A 27152-nucleotide genomic window follows, 5' to 3' on the forward strand; every position below is an offset into this window, starting at 1 on the left:
CTAAGGACCAAATACACAATCGAGAGCCAGTAACAAATTATTAATTTTCAAAACCATGTGATATGTCGCAAACGTCACATTTAGTGGATGTTCTACCAATACCAACACACATGTCTACTATATGCATCCCATGTAATATGACGTATGACTCACCACCTCATTATCATTAGCATCACATGCTAACAATGGTAGTAGCCCATGTGTCGGATCACTAATCAATAAATCATATTCTCCTTTTGATAAATCTAAAAATCGAGAATACCTTTAAGAAATCATGAACTAGAGATCCACGTCATACAGTCTCACTTGAGAGTAGAAACTCTACTAGGAAATTTAGATAATCATTCATAATAATGATGAGATGGAGAGCTTATGAATTTATAATATCTTTTTTTTTTCCAAATCATCAAATTAATATTCTTTGTTTGTTTCTTATAAAAAAAATTAAATTATATAAAATTCATATAATACACATTTTATGTAGAAAAAATAGCACAAGGTTAAGATGAAAATTAGATAAAAATATGTATAAAATTAAGCTCTTGTTAATATATTGCAACCCTGTTCAATCGGCCAAACCAACCAAGAGCAAGCGCAGTAAAATAGAAACACAAGAACACAAATCTTTACGTGTTCGGATCCAAATGAATCCTACTCACGGCAGAGGCTCCGCCTCTAGTCAATCCACTATGAATGGTTTCAATTACAAGAGATTATATCGGCTTACAATAAAGAAATCAAGATCAATATATAAGTATAACGGTATTGAATACAAATTGAAAACAAATACACTTTCAAGAACAAGAGAGAATCTATTCAATCTAATCTCACGATTATGACAAGTATCTGCGTTCTTATCAGTTTCAATCCTTCACGCCTCAAGCGATTTCCAACATAGATTAAACAATACCAACACTTACCAAAAGATCTTACCAACAAGCTGATCAATCGAACAATGGATTCACCAGAGAAGTGTCTCCCTTCAAAGAGACGTCGATTAAGGTTTCAGACGTGCGAAATAGGAAGAAGACCATCTTATGACATTAGGGCAACACAAGCCCTTATATAGCAACAAGCAAAACCGAGCCAACAAGAGATAAATGCATGAGCCAAGAGACATGGGCTTTCAGCCCACATCAAGAAACACACGGCCCAATCAAGAATGAAACATTGGCCCACATAATAATTCAGTCCACTTGACAACAACATTAGAACATATTATATACACATTCAAATGTCACATGGATAAAATAAAGCAACCCATTTGAGACACAAAAACCTAACAGCTCTATCACTAGTTCTTGGTTTTATTTTTTGGTTTTCCCTTTCTTTTTTTTCCTTCTTCTCGTATCTAAGTTTTCTTTCCATATCTTCGATTGTGTGCCAAGGATTTTCTAATTAGGAAAATATCGGGTTATATAATATTAACTTGTATAGTTTCATGAAATTTATTGCTTGTCATTTTATATTCTTGGCATTTAGAGGATTACTCAACATCCCCATGATTATGTCAAACTCTCAGGGAGTTCCCCTTAATTATGCCAAACTTCAAGGGCAATTTATGCATTTTATCATATTTTAAATTCTAGCCTTTTTTGTTACATGCAAACTAACTTTGCAACCCCGCCCCACCCCCCCCCCCCCCCCCCCTCTCTACTCATATCTAAGTTCTATTTCCTCTTCAAGTGTGTGAGCCAAGGAGTTCGACTCAGGTAGTTTGCTATTTCAAGCACCATCTGGGTAACTCCAAAAGCCATAAATCTCTAATAGGTTCAACTTATCTTGTCTATATAACTCAAATCATGTGTTTGCTTTGTTGGGTCATCCATCCATATGTATCTCGTTTGATATTGTGTTCTCTTGTTGTTGCTAAGTAATTCCCCTTTATGTTTTGGTTTGTGGGTTTACTCATTGCTTTTTTATGATAAGTTTTGTAGGTTAAGTATCTAATTTGTGACGAGCATTTCTCATATCTAAATTTTCTATCCATATCTTCAATTGGGCACCATGGAGTTCTCTTATCAAGAAAATATCAAGTTACATGATATATATTAAGATGCATAGTTTTCTAATATTTGTTGCTTGTCATTATTTATTCTTGGCATCAGCATCCCCATAATTATGTCAAACTTAAAGGGTGGTTTGTTCATTTTATCCTATTTTAAAATTTAGCCCCTCTTTCTCTTTCTCGCTTGTTGGCTAACTCTCACTCTTCGTAATCTTTCCAATCTCTGCAAATAGGGTAATCCCTAAGCAATCTTTGTAATATCTTGGTGAACATTTCTATCTTTCTTTTTTTTTCGTATCTAAGTTCTATCTACTCTTTAACTGTGCACCAAAGAGTTCAACTCCAATGGTTTCTGATTCTGATCACAATTCAAGTACTCCCTGAACCATAAATCTCTGACGGATTCGACTCATTTTATATGTATAGCTCAAATCATGTGTATGCTTTCATTTGTTGAATCCATGAATGTATCTCATCTAGATATGATTTGTGTTCACTCATTTTTGCTAAGTAATTCTCCTTTCCCTTCTTCTTTTGTTATGTTATGGTGAATGCTCATGACATAATTTTATTTGTTATCAACAATTTATTTAAAAGTCAATCTAACTTAAGTTGTGGGAATTTTTATTTTTAAGAAATACAATATCAATTTTGTTGGTTTAATCTTTACTAGCTAGAGGTTCACCAGTGCTTTGTATGTGCAAGGGGAAAAAAAATTCAAATAAAGACTTATTAGGTGATGCTTCATAGTTACCAAGAAAAATTTTAAACAAAATATGTCCTGGTGTAGTAATAAAATCATTCACAAATTAGTTATAACTAGGGTTGATAGCAGCAAAAAAATCTTTTTGCGGTTTTGTAATCTAATCTAAATGTTTCAATTTTGACAATTGTATCCTAAATTAGTTCGATTTGGTGTAATTTTTTTTTTTTTTGGTCATTTAATGTAATGTGGTTTTCAATTGTTGCATGTATTGTTGTCAAATTAGTAACTTGACTGTATAATTAAGTTTACATGTCAAGAACTTCTAAACGAGTCAATTTAGTGACAAAATTAAAGTTATTGAATCGGAGTTGAATTGCGAGTCAACTTGGTAAACTTAGTGAAATTATATAAAATTTAGAAATTTTATATTATTTAGTATTTTTAAAATTGATAGATAAACTTATTTTAAAAATAGGTACATATATTTCATAAGAAATGAGAAGTTTGAATAATTATGTTATTAAATAATATTAATTTATTTTTTTATAAAATTATATTATTATAAACATATATTTACATATATTAAAGAATATTTTTAATTATCTCCAAAATCTTACAATTTTATGATTTGTATTTACCATTCGAATTTATGAATTCGCCTTTGATTTCACTGTAAAATCTTAAATTTAACAATGTTAGGTACATAGTTACATGCCATTTTTAGAGTTCCCATGAAATGAATAAACTTAAAATTTAGAAGTCATTTAATGTAACTTAAAATATGAAATTCAATTGAACTCCATAAACTTATGTATGGAATGAGTTCGGAATTAAAGTTTCATTTATTATTATTACTTAAAATATCTTTGGTATAATAATATTATTTAAATTAAAAATTATAAATATAACTAAATATCAAGAATTATTTTACATCAAAATCGATAATCTTACAATTTAATATGCTCTTATATTAATTTTAACAATCATAATTATTAAAATCAATACAGCAACAAATTAACAAACAAATATAGACATGTATATACACACAAGAATATATATATATATGCAAAAAAATAGTTTATATATATATATATCTGTTTGTATATATTATGCTATATGATTGAAAATATGAAAAAAGATGAAGGGTATTTTGGTCTTAAAATAGGTTATGTTTTAAGTGATAGAATTCATTTGCAAACTCCACCCAAATTTAGTAGAATTTGTTTGGCTTTGATCAATTCCATGAAATTCAATTCCGCAACTTTTTTAATTTCAAAACACAAAACTTTAGAATTGAAAATAAATTCTAATTAACATGAATAAGAATTACTCCAAAATTATGGATTGTCGAGTATTTTATTTATATCTTTAAGTTTCAACCCAAGACAGCTCATGCATGAATCCATCCCTGCGTACATCTCAATTCACTTCAGTATTAACATGTTGACTTATACATCTCGACTAACAATCTATAATGAGAAAATCTAACTTGTTGAAAAAGTTTAGGATATAGTTATATTTTATTTAGAATTTTTTAGTTTAATAGGAATAACAATTTTTTTCTCTATTTTAATAAGATTATTATATCAAGAATATTTTAAGAAATAAGAGTAAATAAAATTTTAATTTTAAATTCATTCTAAATATAAATTTGTAACATTCAATTAAATTTTATATTTTAAGTTTTAGCATTTTAAATATAATAATTTAATGCAAATGAATTCCAAATTTTGAGTTCATTCAAAATGGAGTATTAATAATATTAAAAAAATCTTGAGAGAAAATAAATTACCTACTCATTTTAGGTGTTCTTTAAATTAATCTTGAAATAATTATTATTAATAGTAGGGTTTCAGATTCCACTTCTTTTATTAATATTTAGAAAACGAAGCCTCCCTTCTTGCATGCAACTGATGCTCGCAAAGACACCCCCCCCCCCCCCCCCCCCCCTCTCTCTCTCTCTCTCTCTCTTACAAGATTGCCTCGCCAATCAATCACTGTCTCAGGTTCTTGTTTCTATGTTCTGGTCTTTCTTTCTTTCTTTCTACTCGTTTTGATCTATCGTTTTTGTTCTCTATCTGTTGCTGAGAATTCTTTTGTTTTCTGATGTTAAATTCGTAGCTTCTTTTGTTTTGAACAGGTTAATTAATTGACGAGCATTTCGCCTTTTTTAAGTCGACGAGTTGGTTTCGAATGTCATCATTGATTATTTTGGTGTTTTGCCTGGTGGGTTTAGATAGGTTTGGTTCTCTCTGTGTTGCTGATTAATTCTTCTTTCGCTTCTAATTAGTGGGTTTTCTGGTTCACTCTTGGTTCTTGGGATGCTCTTTGTCTTTTGATCATAAATTTAATAGCTTCTTCTCTTTCGAACTGATTAAATCATGTCAATGGGTTGGTTTTGAATGTCTTTGATTATTTTGGTGTTCGCCTAGTGGGTTTAGATGGGTTTGGTTTTCTCTGTGTTGCTGATTCATTCTTCTTTCGCTTCTAACTTGTGGGTTTTCTGGTTCATTCTTGGTTCTTGGGGTGCTCTTTGTCTTTTGATAATAAATTTCATAGCTTCTTCTCTTTTGAACTGATTAAATCATATCAATGAATTGGTTTTGAACATCTTTGATTATTTTGGTGTTTGCCTGGTGGGTTTAGATCGGTTTTGTTCTCTCTGTGTTGCTGATTAATTCTTCTTTCGTTTCTAACTTGTGGGTTTTCAGGTTCATTCTTGGTTCTTGGGATGTTCTTAGTCTTTTGATCATAAATCTCATACCTACTTCTCTTTTGAACTGATTAAGTCATGTCAATTAATGGCTTGGTTTTGAATGTCTTTGATTATATATTTTGGTGTTTGCCTGGTAGGTTTAGATCGGTTTGGTTCTCTCCAATTAATTCTTCTTTCGCTTCTAATTAACTTGTGGGTTTTATCGTTCATTCTTGGTTCTTGGGACGCTCTATCTTTTGATCATAAATTTAATAGCTTCTTCTCTTTTGAACTGATTAAGTCATGTCAATGGGTTGGTTTTGAATGTCTTTGATTATTTTGGTGTTTGCCTGTTGGCGGGTTTAGATCGGTTTGGTTCTCTCAGCGTTGCTGATTAATTCTTCTTTCGCTTCTAACTTTTGGGTTTTCTGGTTCATTATTCTTGGTTCTTGGGATGCTCTCTGTCTTCTGATCATAAATTTCATAGCTTCTTCTCTTTTGAACTGATCAAGTCATGTCAATGAGGTTGGTTTTGAATATCTTTCATCAGTTTGAAGTTTGCCTGGTGGGTTTTGGCTTAGTTTTCGAGCGATTGGGGCCCTCAATTTTGTGGCTTTTCTTTGCTTTATTTATGATGTTAAATTCCATTGCATCTTTTCTTTTGCACTGATTAATTGACAGGCATTTAGCGTACGTTTTTTATGCTGATGAGTTGGTTTTGAACGTGTTTGATCATGTTGGTGTTCTCTTGGGGGTGGTTCGTGGCTTAGTTTTCGAGTGATCGAAGGTGGTAATTTTGTGATTGTCTTTGTTTTGATCAAGAAACAATAGGGATTACAATGAAGATGATCTCGGCCCCGAGAACAAGAGTCTTCGCAGAAAGAAATCGAAGCCTTGACATCGCTAAAAACCCCGGTCCCAGTATCGTGGATGGAGGAAGTGGTTTTGTAGTCAAGGGCTTGATCAATTTAAACAACATCTGTTTCTTTAGTTCCGTCCTCCAGAATCTCTTATCGGTTAACAGGCTTCGTGCTCATTTCATGGAAATGGTCGAGCAAGTTGGACCTCTACACATGGCTCTTAAGAACCTCGTCAATGAAACTAGTCCAGCCACCAGGTCGAGAGAGGCAATAAGCCCCATATGTATTTTTCAGTGCCTTGCTGAGAAGGTTCCCAAGTACGAAGGATGTCAGCAGCATGACAGTCATGAATTGCTTCGCTGTTTACTTGACGAGTTGAATGAAGAAGAGCTAAGAAATCAGGGTCCTAATGTCATTAAATCTACCTTTGGGGGGCGAATATCCAGTACCATTTCTTGTTTGGAGTGTGCAAGCTCTTCAAGAGTGGATGAGCAGTATCTTGATCTCTCACTGCCAATTCCTTCCAAGAAACTCCCTTGTGGAAAGTTAGGATCGGTTTCAGGAAAGAAACGGAAACTAGAGAGCCCCCATCTTGATGTTAATAGCAATTCATGTCAAAATGTTACAGTCCTGCAGCCGCCGTGTGGTGCCACTTCTAGTTTTCAGCAAACTGGTATGGATATCTGCAAAATAATTGAGGATGCTGTAGCCCGTGTTACAAGGTCAGAATCCTCGGGGCCTAGTATAACACCAAATGAAAAGCCTTCAGTTCCAGCGAATCTCTCGACTGATGAAGAGTTTGAGACAGAGGCTTCCAAACGTGATGAGACGTTGAGAAGAGAATGTGGGGTCTCCCCGCCTGCTATGGATTCGAAATGCAACGAATCATTGGACTATTTGTTTGAGGATCTGTTGGAAAATAAGATTGCAGAATGTGGTCCTATTAATTACTATAGTGAATCTCTTCCAGATGAAGTTGTTAATATCGATTCTCCAGTGTCGTTAGAGAGTTGTTTCGCATGTTTCACAAAGCTGGAGCGTCTTAACTGTTGGCAGTGCAGTGACTGCATTAAACAGAAAAGGGTTCAATCTGAGAAGAATGATGCACTGCGGGGGGGAACCAGTGGACAAGCGGTAGGATCTGAATTGAGAGGCAGTGGCAGCGACAACGACAGATCAAACCCTGAGAGCATGAAGAAGAAAAGGGGCGGAACTAAGAGGATCCTCATTGATCAGGCACCACCTGTTCTGACCATCCACCTCAAGAGGTTCATCCAAGGCCCTGACGGTCGCCTGAGTAAGTTGGCAAGCCATGTTGATTTCAGATATGCACTTGATCTCGCGCCATTCATGGAGCCAAGGTGGTGTTATTTGGACCCTTGAATCCAGACCCAAAATTCATCCACTGTTTCTCCTTTGCCTCTGTCATGACGACTGCTTTGTCATTGTGAACTGCAGGAGCTTGGAAACAGATGAGTACCAGTATCGTCTGATTGGCATGGTGGAGCATCTTGGGACCATGGGGGAAGGCCACTACGTCGCATATGTGAGAGGCTTAAAGATCACAAGGGGCGATGGCACAGAAAACACTGATTCTGCGTGGTACCGTGTAAGCGATGACCATGTCCTCGAAGCTTCTTTGGAAGAAGTTCTTCTCGCCGAGGCCTATATCCTGTTCTATGAGAAACTCTGATCATTTCTTTCCATTCTGCACAAAAAAACAACACTGTTTTTGCTCATTTTGGTTGGAAAACAATTGTCTGACATTCATGTTGACTCCACAATATGAGGAACTTCCGTTTCCTCCATCATCTCTCATCTAGTCTTCCTTCCTTCCATTGCCATATACATACATATATATATATATATATATATGCTGCATGTCATTCTTTTCTGTGAATTACTGCAAATACCGATGTGAATGGCAGCCCCAAATACTGCAGCCCACAAGTTTGATTTGTTCTCGCTTCAATCTTTAGTTTGATTTGTTAGCAAATAATCAGTTTGTGTGGAGGAGATGAGAATATATAGTTCAATCTTTTGTCCACCTCTGGCTGTTTTCTTCAAGGGTGCTGAAGAAGAGAATTTGAGTTAGCAGACTCTTTTTAAATCCTGCCACTTCTCTTCCTCTTAGTCTTCTACAGCCTGTGATTGAGTGGTCAAATTCATTCATTAGCCAGTGAGCAAAATGTCTGCAATATTCTTGCTTTAATTTTACCAATTATTAAACAGTTATACAGCTCCATTAAGTTATAGTATACAATTTAATTTTACCTAAATCTTTCTTAATTGGATGCATTGGTATATTTCTCCAAATATTTTAAGTTTAACAGGAATATAAATATTGAACTTGAGTGGCAAAAGAAAATAGACAGATACGGGTTGAAGAAAGAACTTTACATTCTACCTTTTTATTAATATTTATATCAATTACAAAAAAAAAAATTGGAAGGAAGAACGTTACATTCTATTTTTTTTTTATTGATATTTATATCAACAACTAACCGCACATTTTTGTGCCAGCCTCTTTTTTCTCTTACACTGGTGACAGTGAGTTTCTCTTTCTGACCTTTTGTTCTCTTACTTGGGACCCTCTTGTGTCTGGTTGCTGAAGCCCAAAGCACTGGTCTCTGTCTCCCCTGCTTGTAATGTTTCCCCACACATTTTTGTGTTTCAGATGTGCCTTTGGGGCCTGCCCATATCCCTCTTAATTTGTTATGAGGTTCAAATTCAACAATGAATTAGAAATTCAGATATTTTCCTCTTGATATAAGTTTGTTACTAAAAAGGTGTTGTTACAAGATCCTCCGTTTCACAGAAGTTAAGACAGTAGAATTGTATTTAAGGCGCTGGTCGCCATATCGCAAGAGAATAACCTAATGTTGCTACCAACTCTGTATGGTACCTTCAATGCAAAATTTTTAGGGTTTAGGCCGCTTTACCCTCCCAGAGTAAATTTACATTTGACCATTGCAGATGCTACTCAAAAGACAGCGACACTTACAGCTGCAAAATTGAGCAAGCATGTAAACATTGGACCATGGCAGGTGAGCTGTTGTGTGCAAAAGGGGATTTTGAATGCCACAAAACCCTAATTCACTGCTGTTAGTTAATCTGGAACCATTTTGGTAAGTTTTGTTTCAAACTTAGCAATCTCTTTCTGTGTCGAGTTTATGGGACAGACAGCTAGCTACAGGGCCTAGTAAGTAGCTAGCTGTCTATTTGGATCTTCTTGGGGGCATATTAAGAGAATATGCCGTTTAGTTTTTGAAAATATTTTTTTAATTTTAATATTATAATTAAATATTATTTAATATTTTATGCTTTAAAATGTCATAGAATTTATTTTTATAAATTTAACAAGATATGCTTTTCAATTTCTCTGATTTTTAATGCATTTTCCCTCAAGAATATGAAGATGAGTATTAAATGCAAATACAATTATATTAAAATCTCAATCCTAATACATGAGATTAGTTAATTGAAGGGATCATTATACCTCCCCAAAATGACATTTTGTCTAGAGTTCAATCTTAGGAAAAATTCATTTACTAAAGTAATTTGTAATTATCTTGTTATTCTCGGTGAGTTAATTAAAGGTTAGTCGACGGTCTAAGAAATAATTTTTTTGAAATTGATATAATATGAAAAAGTAGAATATAATATTCTTTCTTGACCCGTATCTGTCTATTTTCTTCTCTCTCAATTTTAACATTTATATTCTTGTTAAACTTAAAATATCTAGAGAAATATAACCATACATCCAATTAAGAAAGATTTAGGTAAAATTTAATTGTATACTATAATTTAACAGAGCTGTATAACTGTTTAATAATTGTTAAAATTAAAGCAAGAATATTTCAGACATTTTGCTGATTCGCCCAAGAATGAAATTGACCACTCAACCTCAGGCTGTAGAAGACTAATTAAGTGGAAGAGAAGTGGCAGGATTTAAAAGAGAAGTCTGCTAACTCAAATTCTCTTCTTCAGCACCCTTGAAGAAAACAGTCAGAGGTGGACAAAAGCTTGAACTATATATTCTCATCTCCTCCACATAATAAACTGATTATTTGCTAACAAATCAAACTAAAGATTGAAGCGAGAACAAATCAAACTTGTGGGTTGGTATTTGGGGCTGCCATTCACATCGGTATTTGCAGTAACTTCACAGAAAGAATGATATGCAGCATATATATATTTATATTATATATATATATATGGCGATGGAAGGAAGGAAGAATAGATGAAAGATGATGGAGGAAACGGAATCCAGTTCCTCATATTGTGGAGTCAACATGAATGTAGTCAGACAACTGTTTTCCTACCAAAATGAGCAAAAATAGTGCTATTTTTTGTGAATAATGGAAAGAAATAATCAGAGTTTCTCGTAGAACAGGATATAGGCCTCGGCGCAAAGAACTTCTTCCAATGAAGCTTCAAGGATATAGTCATCGCTGACACGGTACCACGCAGAATCAGTGTTTTCTGTGCCATCGCCCCTTGTGATCTTCAAACCTCTCACATATGCGACGTAGTGGCCTTCCCTCATGGTCCCAAGATGCTCCACCATGCCAATCAGACGATACTGGTACTCATCTGTTTCCAAGCTCCTGCAGTTCACAATGACAAAGTAGTCGTCAAGACAGAGGCAAAGGAGAAACAGTGGATGAATTTTGGGTCTGGATTCAAGGGTCCAAATTAATCATATACACCACCTTGGCTCCATGAATGGCGCGAGATCAAGTGCATATCTGAAATCAACATGGCCTGCCAACTTACTCAGGTGACCGTCAGGGCCTTGAATGAACCTCTTGAGGTGGATGGTCAGAACAGGTGGTGCCTGATCAATGAGGATCCTCTTAGTTCCGCCCCTTTCCTCCATGCTCTCAGAATTTGATTTGTCGTTGTCGCTGCCACTGCCTCTCAATTCATCAGATCCTACAGCTTGTCCACTGGTTCCCCCCTGCAGTGCATTATTTTTCTCGGATTGAACCCCTTTCTGTTCAACTGAACAGTCATTGCACTGCCAACCGTTAAGGGGCTCCAGCTTTGTGAAACATGCGAAACAACTCTCTAACGACACTGGATAATCGATATTAACAACTTCATCTGGAAGAGATTCTCTATAGTAATTAATAGAACCACATTCTGCAATCTTATTTTCCGACAGATCCTCAAACAAATAATCCACTGATTCGTTGCATGTCGAATCCATAGCAGGCGGGGAGACCCCACATTCTCTTCTCAACATCTCATCACAATTGGAAGCCACTGTCACAAGCTCTTCATAAGTCGAGAGACAGTGGCTTGTAACACGGGCTACAGCATCCTCAATTATTTTGCAGATATCCATACCAGTTTGCTGAAAACTAGAAGTGGCACCACACGGCGGCTGCAGGACTGTAACGTTTCGACATGAATTGCTATTAACATCAAGATGGGGGCTCTCTAGTTTCCGTTTCTTTCCTGAAACCGATCCTATCTTTTCACAAGGGAGTTTCTTGGAAGGAATTGGCAGTGAGAGATCGAGATACTGCTCATCCACTCTTGAAGAGCTTTCACACTCCAAACAAGAAATGGTACTGGATATTCGCCCCCCAAAGGTAGATTGAATGACATTAGGACCCTGATTTCTTAGCTCTTCTTCATTCAACCCGTCAAGTAAACAGCGAAGCAATTCATGACTGTCATGCTGCTGATATCCTTCGTACTTGGGAAACTTCTCAGCAAGGCACTGAAAAATACATTTGGGGCTTAGTACTGCCTCTCTCGACCTGGTGGCTGGACTAGTTTCATTGACAAGGTTCTTAAGAGCCATGTGTAGAGGTCCAACATCCTCGACCATTTCCATGAAATGATCACGAAGCCTGTTAACCGATAAGAGATTCTGGAGGACTGAATTAAAGAAACAGGTGTTATTTAAATTGATCAAGCCCTTGACTACAAAACCACTTCCTCCATCCACAATACTGGGACCAGTGTCTTCAGTGATATGAACGCTTCGATCGCTTTCTGTGAAGACTCTTATCCCCGGGGCCGAGATCATCTTCATTGTAATACCTATTGTTTCTTAAAGAAAACAAAGAAAATCACAAAATTACCAGCCTTGATCACTCGAAAACTAAGCCAAGAACCACCCTCAAGCGAACACCAACATGATCAAACACGTTCAAAACCAACTCATCAACATAAAAAACGTACGCTAAATGCCTGTCAATTAATCAGTGCAAAAGAAAAGATGCAATGGAATTTAACATCATAAATAAAGCAAAGAAAAACCACAAAATTGAGAGCCCCATCGCAAGAAAACTAAGCCAAAACCCACCAGGCAAACATCAAAAATCAGTTGAAAAGAGAAGAAGCTATGAAATTTATCTGATCACAAGACAGAGCATCCCAAGAACCAAGAATGAACGAGAAAACCCACAACTTAGAAGCGAAAGAAGAATTAATCAGCAACGCAGAGAGAACCAAACCAATCTAAACCCACCAGGCAAATACCAAAATAATCAAAGATATTCAAAACCAACCCATTGACATGACGTAATAATCAGTTCAAAAGAGAAGAAGGTATGAAATTTATGATCACAAGACAAAGAGCATCCCAAGAACCAAGAATGAACCAGAAAACCCACTAGTTAGAAGCGACAGAAGAATTAATCAGCAACACAGAGAGAACCAAATTAACCGATCTAAACCCACCAGGCAAACACCAAAATAATCAAAGATGTTCAAAACCAACTCATTGACATGATTTAATCAGTTCAAAAGAGAAGAAGCTATGAAATTTATTATCAAAAGACAAAGAGCTTCCCAAGAACCAAGAATATTGAACCAGAAAACCCACAAGCTAGAAGCGACAGCAGAATTAATCAGCAACTCAGAGAGAGAACCAAACTGATCTAAACCCAACAGGCAAACACCAAAATAATCAAACATATTCAAAACCAACTCATCAACTTAAAAAAGGCGAAATGCTCCTTACAAAACAAGCTACGAATTTAACATCAGAAAACAAAAGAATTCTCAGCAACAGAGAGAGAACAAAAACGATATATCAAAACGAGTAGAAAGAAAGAAAGAATGACCAGAAAATAAAAACAAGAACCTGAGACAGAGATTGATTGCCTTCGCTTTACTTGCAGATAATTAAAAATGATTGATTTTTGAACAATAGAATCCCCAAGTCTAGACTGTCTAGAGTACAGCAACCTTGTAGAGATTAGAGAGGGGGGGAGTTGTTCTTTGCAAGCATCAGTTTGCATGCAAGAAGAGGCGCTTCGTTTTTAAAATATTAATAAAAGAAGTCGAATCTGAAACCCTACTATTAATAATAAATATTTCAAGATTAATTTAAAGAACACCTAAAATGAGTAGAATAATCTTATTAAAGTAGAGAAAAAATTGTTATAGAAAAATATATAACTATATCCTAAATTTTGCCTAAAAAATGATTAAGGTCAAATATATTTACACACAAAATTTTACTGGAGATACCTCACAACATATTAGATTTTCTCATTAAAGAATTTTAGTCGAGATGTACAAATCAACATCTCAATACTAAAGTAGATTTACATGTGGAGGTTTCGATTTTGAAACATTTCGTGGGTAGATAGGCATTGAATTTGATGTTTTTCTCCTAGCTTCTTGAAAGCATACCACACTTCAAAATCATATTAAGGAGGAATATTTAACCAACACTTAAAATGATTTTAAACCTAATATTTTCTTGATCAAGTTATAGTTAGTTAGAACAGTAATTCTGCGTCTATTCTTAGTTTTGACACTCAATTTTACCACTTACAAAATTGACAATACTTTTTTTAAGGAATTAATTATAATGCTTCTTCAAAAATTATTTCAAAAGTTGATATTTCTTTGAAGAATGTGAATGTCAAAATTGAGTGTTAGAACTATGTATCGTCCTTAATTAAAAAGAATTTTTTATAAAAGTGCTGCTATATATAAACACACTAAAGAACACACTCAATGAATATATAAAAGTATACTACTTAGCAAATAGTAATTAGATGAAGCCTTGAGATGTAAATAAAACACTCTCAGATGATTTTTGAATGATTCTTATTCATGTTAAACTCATAAAGATTGGATAAAACACTATACTCCATTTGGAATGATTGAATGAATTAATATGAATTCATTTTCAATTCTAAAGCTTTCATAGAGATATGTTTGGGATTTAAGTTTCTTTTTCAAGGTATTGGCAATTTGGTCTTTTCTTATCATGATAAATTTTAATTTGATGTATTTTACTCACATAATTTTTTTATAACATATAACATTTTTATTATTTTATGTGTATAGTCTAAGTGATATAGATAATAATTTTATTTATTCTCAATTAAAGTAAAAATTTAAAGTAACAATTTTAATAATCAAGATAAAAAACTTAAAACAATAATTTTTAATTGGTCATTCACATAGCATGTCACTCACAAAAACGAATGTATGCATAATCGGGTTAATATTTCGTCACAATAAGAATTTAAAATAATATTTTTTAATAATTAAAATATTAAATCTTGATATTTTAAATATTAAAAATTAAATATTATTTTTTTTAATAGTTAAAAGATGTCATATCTATTAAACCTTTATTTTTGAATGGTGAAAATAAAATGACACGAATTGATAATTTAATTGCTCATAGATGGACAGTGTGGTAATTTTAAATTTTTGATAAAACAATACAACATAAATACCTCATTCAAATCAAATTAATATTACTTTTTAACTTATTAATATGGCAATATTATTAATAAGTACTAATAAACAACGTTATAATAAGAGCTCAATAAAGTACTGACAGAGGCTCGAGGTTTAAGAATCATCTAGTCGCTCAATTACTAAACCACCCTCAAATCGACGGCGCCTAAGGGTTACGATGTTGCCATTACGTGAATCATTCGAGGGTAAAATTGTATTTTACCGAAGTACAATGTACGAACTGTAAACATTCAGGTTCATCACTCTCTTGAGTATATATAATATCGAAAAGGAAAAGCGAAAGTGCAGAGAGAAAAGAAAAGAAAACGAAAGAATAGAAAGAGTACTTCCTCTCTCTCTCTCTCTCAGCTTCGCCCCTCTCTCTCTCTCTCTCTCTCTCTCTTGCTTTACCAGCTGTGATTTGGAGCAACCCATATAAGATTCGGTAATGGCGTCACCGTTGAAGGTGGCGGCGGCGATTGCAGTGGTTGTGGCGGTGATCTGCCTGTCTCCGGGCGGTGGCGGAGGAGGAGGGAGGATAGTGGGGGTTATGGCTGAAGCGGGGACGTGGTGCGTGGTGAGGAGTGACGCCAGCGAGCAGCTGCTCCAGTTGGCGCTCGACTACGCCTGCAGCACCGGCGCCGACTGCGCGCCGATTCAGTCGTCGGGGCTCTGCTACCTCCCCAACACCCTCCAGGCCCACGCTTCCTACGCCTTCAACAGCTACTTCCAGCGCCGCAGTAACGCTCCCGGAAGCTGCGACTTCGCCGGCGCCGCCACCATCGCTCGCACTGACCCCAGTTTGTCCCCCACCTTCCACACACACACGCACATATATTTATCATTGTTTCCTCTAACATGGCATCATATCAGAATCTCTTACATTTGGTGTTTTTCTTTCTGGGTTTGGATTTACAGGCTATGGATCTTGTGTTTATCCATCGTCTGCAAGGTATGCCCTTTTACTTACTCTTGCATCTGATTAATTCCAGACTGCTTGCACTTACTAGTAAGTTTACTCATTACATAACGGCCGGCTCAGCCGCGCCATCGTTATTAATTAACATGTTTTGAGTCACTTTGACTGACATAAAATTCTATTTGAACACTCAACCTTAATGCATGAATAAAACTAGGGTTGCCCCTACATTCATTCCATGGTGGCCCATGGGGTCGGTCCACAGCCCTTCACTGTATATTACGCATAGAGAGAGAGAGAGAGAGAGAGACGTGTAGGTGTGTGCTCGAAGCTTATGTGTCGTCTGGTTATGGATTTGCCTGGGATGTATTCCACGTGGCTGGCCCCATGCATGGTCTGATAGAATCTGAGCCGTTCAAACCTTGATGTAAGGGCCCCACTGGGTTCAGATCTCGTAGAGATCCCTCGTTTGTCGGCCCATCTCCTCTTTGGTTTTGGTCCGTTGGATCATCCTACTTTTTCTTTTTGGTCCGACGGTTGGGAGCTTTTTTACTGTCTTAGTGGGTCCACGGACGTGGAAGTGACAGTTCAAACTGGGGACAAATCAGCAAATAAAAAGATATAGATTTGCTTTATTTATATGGATAAATAAATAACACAAAGATGTGAACTTTTTGCACGTTTGTAAATTCATTCTAAAATTTTATTTTTTTTAACTAATTCATGACATTCGAGATTTGATGTCACGTGCTTTTTTATGATATTGTAGGTTTAGGGTTTAGGTATCGAGAAGGGTGACATAGCATTTTTTACCCTGGCTCGCTTTTCACGTTTAAGGACAAACATGAGTGGTAAATGCGAGTCATTTCAGTTGGTCAACGATCAATATGCTTGGTCAACGATCAAATCACAATTCTACCAAAAACACGTAACATGAACACTCATTTATGATATTTATGTGACAATCATATATTAATGTATTTCATTTTATGTTCAAAAATGTCAGCATGGCGGGAGGGGCAGGGGTGGGTACGGGCACGACAAACCCATCGCTAACCGCCCCGCCTCCACCAGTCACGACCACTCCCACCTTTGGGCGAACGCCGGGACTGACACCGGGCTTCGGACCACAAGGACCGGACGCGAGCGACTCTAAGGGCCATGTGGAGTTCTCAGTTGCAACAGTTTTGATCCATGTATGCTGCCTCCATCTTCTTCTTCTCTCAATCATGTAGCAATCCGTGCAGGGCTGTGAAGTGAAGCCGCATTGGGTGGGTGAAGATTAGGTGAATTATAGAGCACAGTTTTGCTAGAAATTGGAGCCTCAGCCTTAAATCTTTTGGGGAAGAATAGCTGTTCATGTGGGTTTCTTGCAGATTGATCAGATCAGCCAGCTAGGATTTAAGTGAATTTTGAGCTCCTCCTTGCTTCCTTCCTTCCTATTAGAACTTCGTGTAGATTTTGTGAATTCAATTCAATTGTTGTTACAGTTTTCAGTGATAATTAGTTTATTGCAGTGGCAGTGGGTGGTTTTGTAGTAATTTTCTGGACAGTAAAGGGCTTCAGTGTTATAAATGAGAAAGATGGGCTGAAGTGAGATTACTTTTACGAACAACCTTGTCCATATTATGCAAAGAGATCCTTCCCATTACCTAAACCCTATGATCTAGTCACGAAAGAGCAATCTTTCCATCCTTACAAGTCATGTGGAGAGGAGCTCCAAGTGTTCCCAGGACACAAAAGTGCATCAAATATTAGTAAATTTTGTGTGGTTGAGGGCAAAAACTTTGGAATAACTGCAGCAACCAACCAACGCTCAAAACATACATAGCAAACCGCAGAAATAATCAGATCCCAGAATGTGCAGAATTGAAATATAAATTCAGGCTTGGCCAATATGAATGCTACAAAAGACCTTGTATTTGGGATTTGATTCTCCAGATCAGCTTAAGGAAAATAAAAAATCAATGTTAAGTGTAAGGGCTTGTGCTTCAACATTCTGACTACAAACAGAACCTAAATGACAAGCACCTCTAAATAGATAAAATATGTTGTTGATACATCATCGGAGCTTCTTGTTGTCTTTAACCTGCCTAGGGAGTGCCGAATAGAGTGCTCAGGCTGGTAGCTCGAGCTTCACGTTGTTCTTCCAGCTGCAAATCGTAGCAATGGTGTGAGTCGCATTTTGTGCAAGAAACCGCATTATACTTGCATTTAGTTTTGAAATGATCAGACATTTACCTTTGGAAGTAATAGTAGAAGAAATCAGCATAAAGCAAAGTTTGAATAAGCCCTGATATCCAAGCTGCAATGGCAGATAATACAGTGCAATTAAGCCTTTCTTGGGCTAAACATTGTAATTAAGCATCTAGCATGTGGACAGTTGTGCACAGAACACAACGAAGATGAGGGAGAGAGCATACTTATCCAGTGAACAAAGTGAGGCTCAGTGAAGTACCGATAGATCCAATTCAAAATGTACAATGCTCGGTATGCCCTGTATACAAGCATCAAAATGTGAATACCCATCTATTTTCAACAACTAGTAACCTCGGGAAAAGATTTGCTTGAATGTGTACAAAGATTATAGCAAGTAGTTCTCAAAACTGCTTGAGGTATGCAGACTTCAGTCATCGTGAATTTTCAATTGCAAAGAACCTAAATTTGCTACCAGAAATAATTCACAAAAATGGATACATGCAGGCATGGCTTCTGCTGTTCAAGTATGGACATGGTAAGCATACGACTTGGGCTTGACAACTTAATTCCACAGTATCAGGCCATTAGCAAAAAAACAAGAATGATGCCAATAAACAATAAATATCAACCTGCAGTGCACTGGCAGAAACTGAGTGCAATTACAATATCATCGACACACAAAATAACATGAATGCATTCATGACTCACTTAACTGAAATAAGACAGTTGAGACACACTAACTAGAATGTCTTGCTCATAAAGAAAAGAGACCGTGGAAGGCAACAATATAAATGGACAATAAAAGAGACCATACATGAAGAATAAAAGAGACCATGGAAGGCAACAACATAAATGGACAATAAAAGTATGTCAAACTTCTGTTCCGTTAATGATTGAGCTTAAGCATTTTTGTAATATTTTCAGACAGAAAATTCATACACAAAACTGGAAGAAGGGTACAGGCAACAGAGAGGGAAAATCTTCCACAAATGAAGCATCTACTAATCTGAAGCCACTCTTAAGCATAAATTAAAAGTTTCCCACTTCAAGAACTTCAATTACTCCCCATTCCTGCTTTGGGAACCCATGTTGTATCGACTACTCCAAATGAGTACACACAACTGTCAGACAAAAGAAACTTGGGCAAGGAATATGTGACCCACAAAAATTGGAAAGACAGCCAGTGGTATGCCCAATAAATTTGAGTTTGTTATGCAGTCTTACAAGTCAACTATCACTGTAGCCAGTGAACAAAAGAATGAGAGACAACATCATCATCAGAAGCCTTAATCCAACTAGGTGTGGTTGACTACATGAATTCTGGCTCTATTTATGATCATATTTTTTGTAAGGTCATTATGTCCCACATAATGCCAAAGAGTTTCCCACCATGTTTTCTTCGATCTCCCTCTAGCTTGTTATAAATTTCTTCCATGCTATATCCATATTCTCCAGTGTCAACCCCGAATAGTAGGATAAAGACTTGATTGTGTTGTTTATCTTCATTCCCTTTATGAGTGCATCTATTGGTCTTTTTCTCACATGTCCAAACTATCTTAATCGTGTTTCACGCATCCATCATCAATATGCACGATTCAAGCCGTATGTGGATAATCTTGTTGATAGTTTTGCCTTTTCTTGTATAACTGCATATCCACAGAAGAATGAAACCAACAACACTGAGCTCCCTGCATCTCTGACCAGCACATTTTTACAAAGCTTCTCTGACAACTCAAAGCTCTGTCCCTCATTCATTAAAGCTAGAATATAAAATCCACCCAACTTCCATGCACAATTCCATGGAATCCCAATCAAAAGATGATATTCATCCTATTTTACTGCTCTTTACCTTTTAAACCAACATATTATTCCAAAAATAAATCCCTTGTTTTAGAAAACAAACGATATATAGAAAAAAAGAAATACTACAAAGGGGGAGTGAACCATGTACAATTCCACAAAAAATCTTAAGAAATGTTTATTCACCAGTAACCTGTTCTCAAAGAATAGAGACAATGTGCACCAGGTATTATATACTTCCACAAGGAACATTTCCCACTAGCTCTTAGCCACATGAGGCAATTTCAAGTAGGATGTCGTCAACCAAAAGTTTATCCCCTTCGATAGCACTAGATAAATAGGTAATATATAGTAACTCTCTAAGTCGAAAAAGAACCATCCTTGCAGGACAACATTCTTCAAAGCACTTTGCACAAAATCATGGATGATTAGAAGTAAGTATCTCTTGTTCTTTGGGAGAAGCTTGCCTTCTAGTTCATTCCATTAGTTAATAAAGGGACAGAATGATAGCAAAATACACAAAAACAAAGAGAAGCAATAAAAGATAATATATGTAGTTGATGAACAAACACTTAAATGCAGTGTATAATCAGTAAAACAAGAAACAATATGGCAATAACTATAGGTTAAAGAAAATCCACCAAACAAAAAAAATGAAAAAAGTAAACAAAAATGAAAGGAAGAAGAAAGGGGAAACCAAAAAGGAAAGCCCTGCTGCAAGATATGAGAAACTAAAAATTCCAAGCTACACACAAAATGTGCTACACAATATATGTAGCAATTATGCAGATTGTAACAGCTAAAGAGGAAACATCAGCAGAGTATAGATTACCCAAGGAGAAGAACATATTGCCCAGTCAAATTGTCGATATTTCTTGTCCGTTGCAACAGGACCAACTGAGGAAGTATGGCAACAGCTTCCAAATATAAGGAAAATGCCCACATCACCTGCTCCATTAAGAGTTTTAAAGGTAAAACATATAGCAGATAGAACAGTGCAACCCTTTGACAATTCACAAGTAACACAATTTACATTGAAAAAAGTATAACTATGCCATCTTAGCTTTATACTGAAATAAACTTACATATCAAGAGAAACATGCTGTCACGGCCCCAATAAACTGACTAACAACATTTAGATGGAATGGCAGGCATACATACCTCTTTGAAAGATAATTTCTCATTTATAACTAGGGCCAAGAGCAAACAAGGCAGCACAAGAAAATAGTGGCGAAAAGTGTCTTGGTCTTTATCATAAGATCTCCGGACAACCTTGTGATGCCTTATGTACCAGACAATTGAGAAAGAGCTTCCCAAGAATATTAGCTTCATTACGGTATTATAAAGAGATATAAAATCTGTAAATAAGTCCAAGTAACGAGTTGCAAAAACTAAAGCATAGAGCTCTTGTGTCTTCAACGAAATGCCTGCATGGAGAGGGAAAATAGTTCAAAATTGCTTAAAGATGGTTGTCACTAAAAGCATAAACCTCCTAAAACATTATGATGCATGGATGGTGGAGCCAAAAGTTAGGTTCGGGCATGTGGAAATGGGCACAAATGAGAACAAAAGAGCCCATACAAAACTGGAGATGACTGAAAACAGCATATAATGACTGTCACTTGCAAAAAAACCACATATATGGTTAAAACGTTCATTCTAATAACCATACATAGAGCTAAACAAGACTTGACGGAAGACAACACATGTTAATACAGAATTGTCCCATAAAAACCAAATAATATAATAAATATCTAGATGTGTGTGTATGTGCGTGTGCGTGTGTGTAGAGAGAGAGAGAGAGAGCTTCAAGTGAGCTACACATTCTAAGAGAAAACCAATGAAAAAATGCTGTAGATTCTAAGGCGAAAACAACTCATAAATCCATCCCCAATCCTCTACAGTAAAACCTAAACTTCTTATCAACCCAATATACAAGTCCAAACCACTACATAAAAATCTCAGAAATCCAACAAAATTACCACTAGATTAGAAACAACCACAAAATATACACAAAACCCAACACCTATGGCCGCCCCCAAAACTAGCAAGCCTAAATTAAACACAAAAAAGTGAAATGATTCCTGATTCGGCACATTTAATACAGAAACATAAACATGATGCAGTAATATACACACATATGCAAGATCCCAAATGTGAACTTTGAGTACTTCAATACAAGCTAGAACCAATACTTATCCATCTCAGGGTTCTCAAAAATAATCCAAAAGTTCCAAGAAACAGCACAAAAATTGCCCAGGACCCTTTCCACAACCCCACCCCACGCAAAATAAAATGTTGGTTCATGGGCTCTCCACAAAGGATGCGAATAATGGATATACACAAAATAAAGCACATGAGTGGCGGTTCATGAATGAACAGATACACAAACACAGACACATATATGTGCATAATCTCAAATTTGAGCTACTGCAGACTAAAAACAAGTTAAGCGGCAACAAACCCATATCAGAGATCCCATAAAACCATACCCTAAATTCTAACAAACCCCAAAATTTTCCAAAACCTAGCATATAAACCCCACCCTCCCCGAACAAGCCAAAAAACATGATTACCACAATGTCAATTCTTCACGTAGTATAAAGTTAAAACGCAGAGTAAAATCCCAAAACAAAAAAATCAGTAAATACGAAGCAACTTGGAGAAATTACCCAACACCCTACGCCGGTTTCTAAAACCCCCAGACAATCAGAATGTCAGGTCTGCACCTTCGAGACATCCCCACACACAGAAACAAAGTAGAACGAGTAGGCATAAACACGAAGGATCACATACCGGCGCAGGATTTTATGGTGTGGATCTTGAGAAGCAGCACAAGGACACTGGCCAGATGGGTGAGATCACCCGCTAATCTGAAAATATTCATCTTTTACTACGATTGCTCGGATCAACCCGAAGATTGCTGGCCCGTCCCCTCTACAGATCTAGAAACCTTGCCCCCCCCCCCCAGATCAGCGATCGATCCCGCAGCGAAGGCAAAGACGAGATTTTCCTATGTTTTCTTATCGTTTCTTTCTTTCTTAATTTCTTTCGTTTTTTATAATTCCACAAGTAACGGCGGCCAGGAAACGGGTTTGGTTTGTCCCACGGAGAGCTATTCCCACGTGCGACACGTGCCACGTTGTAGGTCCCATTAAATGAAAAAATAACTTTGTCATACAATTTCATAATAATTTTGTCCAAAATTGACACTTCAAACTCCTTATTTTTCCCCATTATACTTTCACATTTTTTTACATGTGATAATTTAAATTTTTCTTTTTTTTAAATACACTTTTATACTTTTAACTTTTTTATGTAACAATTTAAATTTTTTATTATTTGAATTATATTATTATACCTATATTTTTTAATTAATCTAATCTTATGTATTTTGAAGTGTAAAAAAATAAAAAATGAAGTTAGTCAATTTAACTTTTTTTATATACTTTAAAATATAAGAGTTAAATTGAGTAAAAAATTTAGGTACGAATGTGGATCTTTCAGGTCTAATCTCGCCCTTTTCCCTCAAGCCCAATCTCTGTCTTTCCCTTAGATCCGACCTCGGCCCAATCTGATCTCCCTTCTTGACCCAGCTTTGACCCAGCACCAACTTGAAATGGCATCATTACAAATCCATTGGATATCCGTACAGCCGTCTCAGATCTCATCCTTATTAATGGTGGATCCCATCCACATTAATGACGATCCCATCACCACCATGCTGCCATCTAGGAACCTCAACAGGAGCCGGATAATCAGTCACATCACTTGCAAGCACACATCTTATGCATGCAGAATGATATCTCATTTTTTTATATCAACCAGTTCTCTTCAGAGTCAATGTATGTTTTTATTTCTGATCTACTGATACACCGCTCCATCTTACTCTCTTACTCACTTAGTCGTCGGAGTGCTTACAAGTGTCAGCCATCCCCCGGATGGATCCGTCACCAGAGCCCGCGCCCCACCTCCTATCGTCCCCATTTTGGTCAAGAAGGAACATGAAGGTATAATCGAAACAACAAAAAAATTATATTGCCACATGAAAATAAATTAACGTACATGTGTTAAATTGAGTCGAAAATGTAGATTTAAATGTATAGTCGAAATAAAAACAATTCGGATGGCTATATAAAAAAAACATAAAAGTATAAGAATAAAAATATAGATTTGAAAAAATATGGATTTAACCAAAATTAATAATACTTCATAATAGTAAGTAAATTTATTATTAATTTTAGATAAAATTATTATGAATTTATATAAGACTATTATGAATTTATGTGTCATGAGAATTGTTGTCAAACTTATTTATTGATATAGTATTTTTTTAATTAAATTAAAAAAAATATTATATTCACACAATTTAAAATAATAGTTTTTAATAACATTTATAATATTTTTACTGAAAATTAATAATAATTCATTACATTAATAATATCTATTATTAATTTTAGATAAAATTATTATAAATTTTATAGTGTTACGTCAGTTTGTAAGTATTGTTTGTGAGATTTATTTGTAGGTATAGTTAATTAAATTAAATTACAATAATGGTTAAGCGGCGTATTTTTAGATAAGATACTTTTATTATATTTTGATTTAATTGATTAATTAAATGTCTCAAAGTATGTTGTAAGGTGAATTAAATTAAATTAAATTAAATTAAAGTATCGCAATAGAGAAGGGACAATGAGTACACTTTCTTTTTTAGCTAAGATTTATTTATTATATACTATATTTAAAAATTAGATGCAATAAATAGATTATATTTGAAAATAGTGTATATTTATTGCTCTTGAGCATTATATTGAGGGTAACAATTAGTATTTTTTATTAAATTATTATGATATAAGATAAGATAGTGATCCTTTGGCATGCATTTGATTTGATTTTTTTAAGTTAAATTTAAACAAGTTTGAATTCCAATTTTAATTCAATATTATCTACAAATAATTTGATTTGCTAGAGTTTCTTAAAATGAGTAATATAAGAAAGTATCAAAATAAGGTCGGAATATTTTTCGAATCAAAATATGGAATAGTCAAGATAAAGTTGAAAAGCATTTTAATATTTTTTTTTTATATGTAAGAATCAATATATGCTTATCTTTATATAATAGAGATAAACACATATTGAAAAATCAAGATAAAAAATCACGTGACTTATTTTCTAAGAATTGTAAGACAAATTTAATAAACACGTTGAAAATAATAAATATTCAGAATATTTCTCATATCTGACATTTTTCATCCTATATTTTGGTTAATAAATATTATTTTAATTAGTAAAGTATTATAAAATACAATAAATTTATCATCGACTAATATGATTATTTGATTGAAAATAAAATACAATAAAATACACTTTATATAAAAAGAAGATGTATTTAATTAATGTACCTTAACTTATTGTTTAGCATTGCCCAAACTAAAATTACAAATGAATAAATATGCAGTAATGAGTTAGTGCTTATTAGCACTGGTGTGAGTGAAATTAAAAAGCAAAAATCATAAATAGAGGTGAAAAAAATAATTTCATTGTGTTAAAAAATTTTAAAAAACGAAAATAGGTATTCAAATTTGATTTTTTTTTTTACTGATTATCATAAACAATGTCAAATTATTATTATTATAATAAATATAATTATTGTATTATAAGCAAAGGCCTATTAAAAGACTAAGAGTCCAAAATATCTTTTTGAACTAAAAGACATAAATTTTTTGTACGCGGGGCAAGGGATCCCACACAAATTTGTAAATTAGATAACTCTGGTATCCGAAAATTTATTCAAAAAAGTAATCAATTATTCATAAAAATTTATAATTTTAAAAGAATTTCAAAATATTAGGATAAACAATCATTTATAAGAAATTTCATCTGTAAAAGAGGTAAGATAAATATTATCTATAAAAAAATAAATGTCATCTATAACAATCCTGATTTCAATCAAATTATGATTAATTAAAATAAACGTTATCTATAATAATCTTAATTTCGGACTAATTAAGATTATTTTATATTCCTCTATAAATAAGCAGACACTCATTATTGAAAATGTATGACTGTGTTCTCTTTGAATTTTGATTTTTAATTTTGATTTTTGAATTTTTTATTTTGATAGGATATTTTCAAAAAAAAAACGCATTATGTTTGTCAACATAAAACTATAAAACACATTCTATTTAGAATTTTGGAAATAAATTTTTAATGACATTTTATTCAATAAATTTAATTATTCAGTAAATTATAACTATTTAATACTAATATATTATTAAGAAATATATACATTTTAAAGTTGATGAATCTTGTAATATTTTTTCTCGTTACAAGAATAAAATACGAATAAATAAATAAATTACCTCATATTTTTGTATTTTAGTTGTTTTAGCCAAAAATAACTTTTTATTATTTTAAGTTTTTCTTTATTATTTTTTTGAAAACAGTAAAGTAAACACGTTTTCACTGTTTTGTAAAATTGAAAACTAAAAATGGTCTAAAAATAATAAAGAAAACAGGCCGGTCCTATGCCTCTAATACTATTTTTAATACAGTTTTCATTATATTCAGTATATAACTTAAGTATCAAAGTGTTTGTGCAAGAATATTCACGTACCTTCTGATTGTTTTATTATTTTTGTAAATTCAAGTGGTTTGACGACGACATTTTCAACCAAATAAAATTATTATTATATTCAAACTACAATAACAATAATTAAATTTCTAGTGCTTGAAATAAGTCAAAACCTTATCTCGAGAGAACTCAACAAGTTTGCGTCCCTTAAGGTGAGAGTTGAAAAGTTGCCTGAAGAAAGAGAAAGAGAGCAATTGCAAAGTAGGACACTGCCAAAAGAGACGCAAAATTTTATATTTTTATTTATAATATATTAAAAATAAAAATAAAAGTGCAATCAAACATGTCGCAGTATTATTTCATAAAAACTCTAAACAAAGTATGTTTTAAATAATATAAATTTACTATATTTTATTTTTAAACTCAAAATAATTTTATAAACAAAGCGACGAGTGATAATTAAATAATAATAAATGATATATTATTTTTATATTTATTTTGTATTATTTTTAATGTTTAAATATTATATTACTTGTATTATATTTTAAATTATTTAATTAACTACTAACATTATTTAAATATTAAAAAAATATAATACATACATATTATCCGAAATAAAGGGAAAGAAAATGCAAATATTACCCACAAATAAATGAAT

At 34.3% G+C, this 27152-nt stretch overlaps 4 protein-coding genes across 4 annotated transcripts; 2 read left to right on the forward strand and 2 right to left on the reverse strand.

The window, feature by feature from the left end:
- Nucleotides 1-6248: 6248 nt before the first annotated feature.
- Nucleotides 6249-7962, forward strand: LOC127811258 (ubiquitin carboxyl-terminal hydrolase 2-like). The gene is made up of 2 exons (XM_052350969.1): nucleotides 6249-7630; nucleotides 7728-7962. The coding sequence occupies exons 1-2, from the start codon at nucleotides 6249-6251 to the stop codon at nucleotides 7960-7962; spliced, it is 1617 nt and encodes a 538-aa protein (XP_052206929.1).
- Nucleotides 7963-10644: 2682 nt separating this feature from the next.
- Nucleotides 10645-12321, reverse strand: LOC127811259 (ubiquitin carboxyl-terminal hydrolase 2-like). The gene is made up of 2 exons (XM_052350970.1): nucleotides 10985-12321; nucleotides 10645-10879 (listed from the first exon to the last, which is right to left on the reverse strand). The coding sequence occupies exons 1-2, from the start codon at nucleotides 12319-12321 to the stop codon at nucleotides 10645-10647; spliced, it is 1572 nt and encodes a 523-aa protein (XP_052206930.1).
- A 3005-nt stretch (nucleotides 12322-15326) lies between these two features.
- Nucleotides 15327-17704, forward strand: LOC127811946 (PLASMODESMATA CALLOSE-BINDING PROTEIN 3-like). Its single transcript, XM_052352169.1, has 3 exons — nucleotides 15327-15799; nucleotides 15918-15951; nucleotides 16925-17704. The coding sequence occupies exons 1-3, from the start codon at nucleotides 15448-15450 to the stop codon at nucleotides 17151-17153; spliced, it is 615 nt and encodes a 204-aa protein (XP_052208129.1). The 5' UTR covers nucleotides 15327-15447; the 3' UTR covers nucleotides 17154-17704.
- A 58-nt stretch (nucleotides 17705-17762) lies between these two features.
- LOC127811945 (ER lumen protein-retaining receptor) lies at nucleotides 17763-22959 on the reverse strand. Its single transcript, XM_052352167.1, has 6 exons — nucleotides 22714-22959; nucleotides 21079-21344; nucleotides 20750-20865; nucleotides 18342-18415; nucleotides 18160-18223; nucleotides 17763-18071 (listed from the first exon to the last, which is right to left on the reverse strand). Exons 1-6 carry the CDS (start codon nucleotides 22802-22804, stop codon nucleotides 18035-18037), a joined length of 648 nt encoding a protein of 215 aa, XP_052208127.1. The 5' UTR covers nucleotides 22805-22959; the 3' UTR covers nucleotides 17763-18034.
- Between the last annotated feature and the right edge of the window lie 4193 nt (nucleotides 22960-27152).

Source organism: Diospyros lotus, chromosome 10 (genome assembly GCF_014633365.1).
Source record: "Diospyros lotus cultivar Yz01 chromosome 10, ASM1463336v1, whole genome shotgun sequence".
Lineage (NCBI taxonomy): Eukaryota > Viridiplantae > Streptophyta > Magnoliopsida > Ericales > Ebenaceae > Diospyros > Diospyros lotus.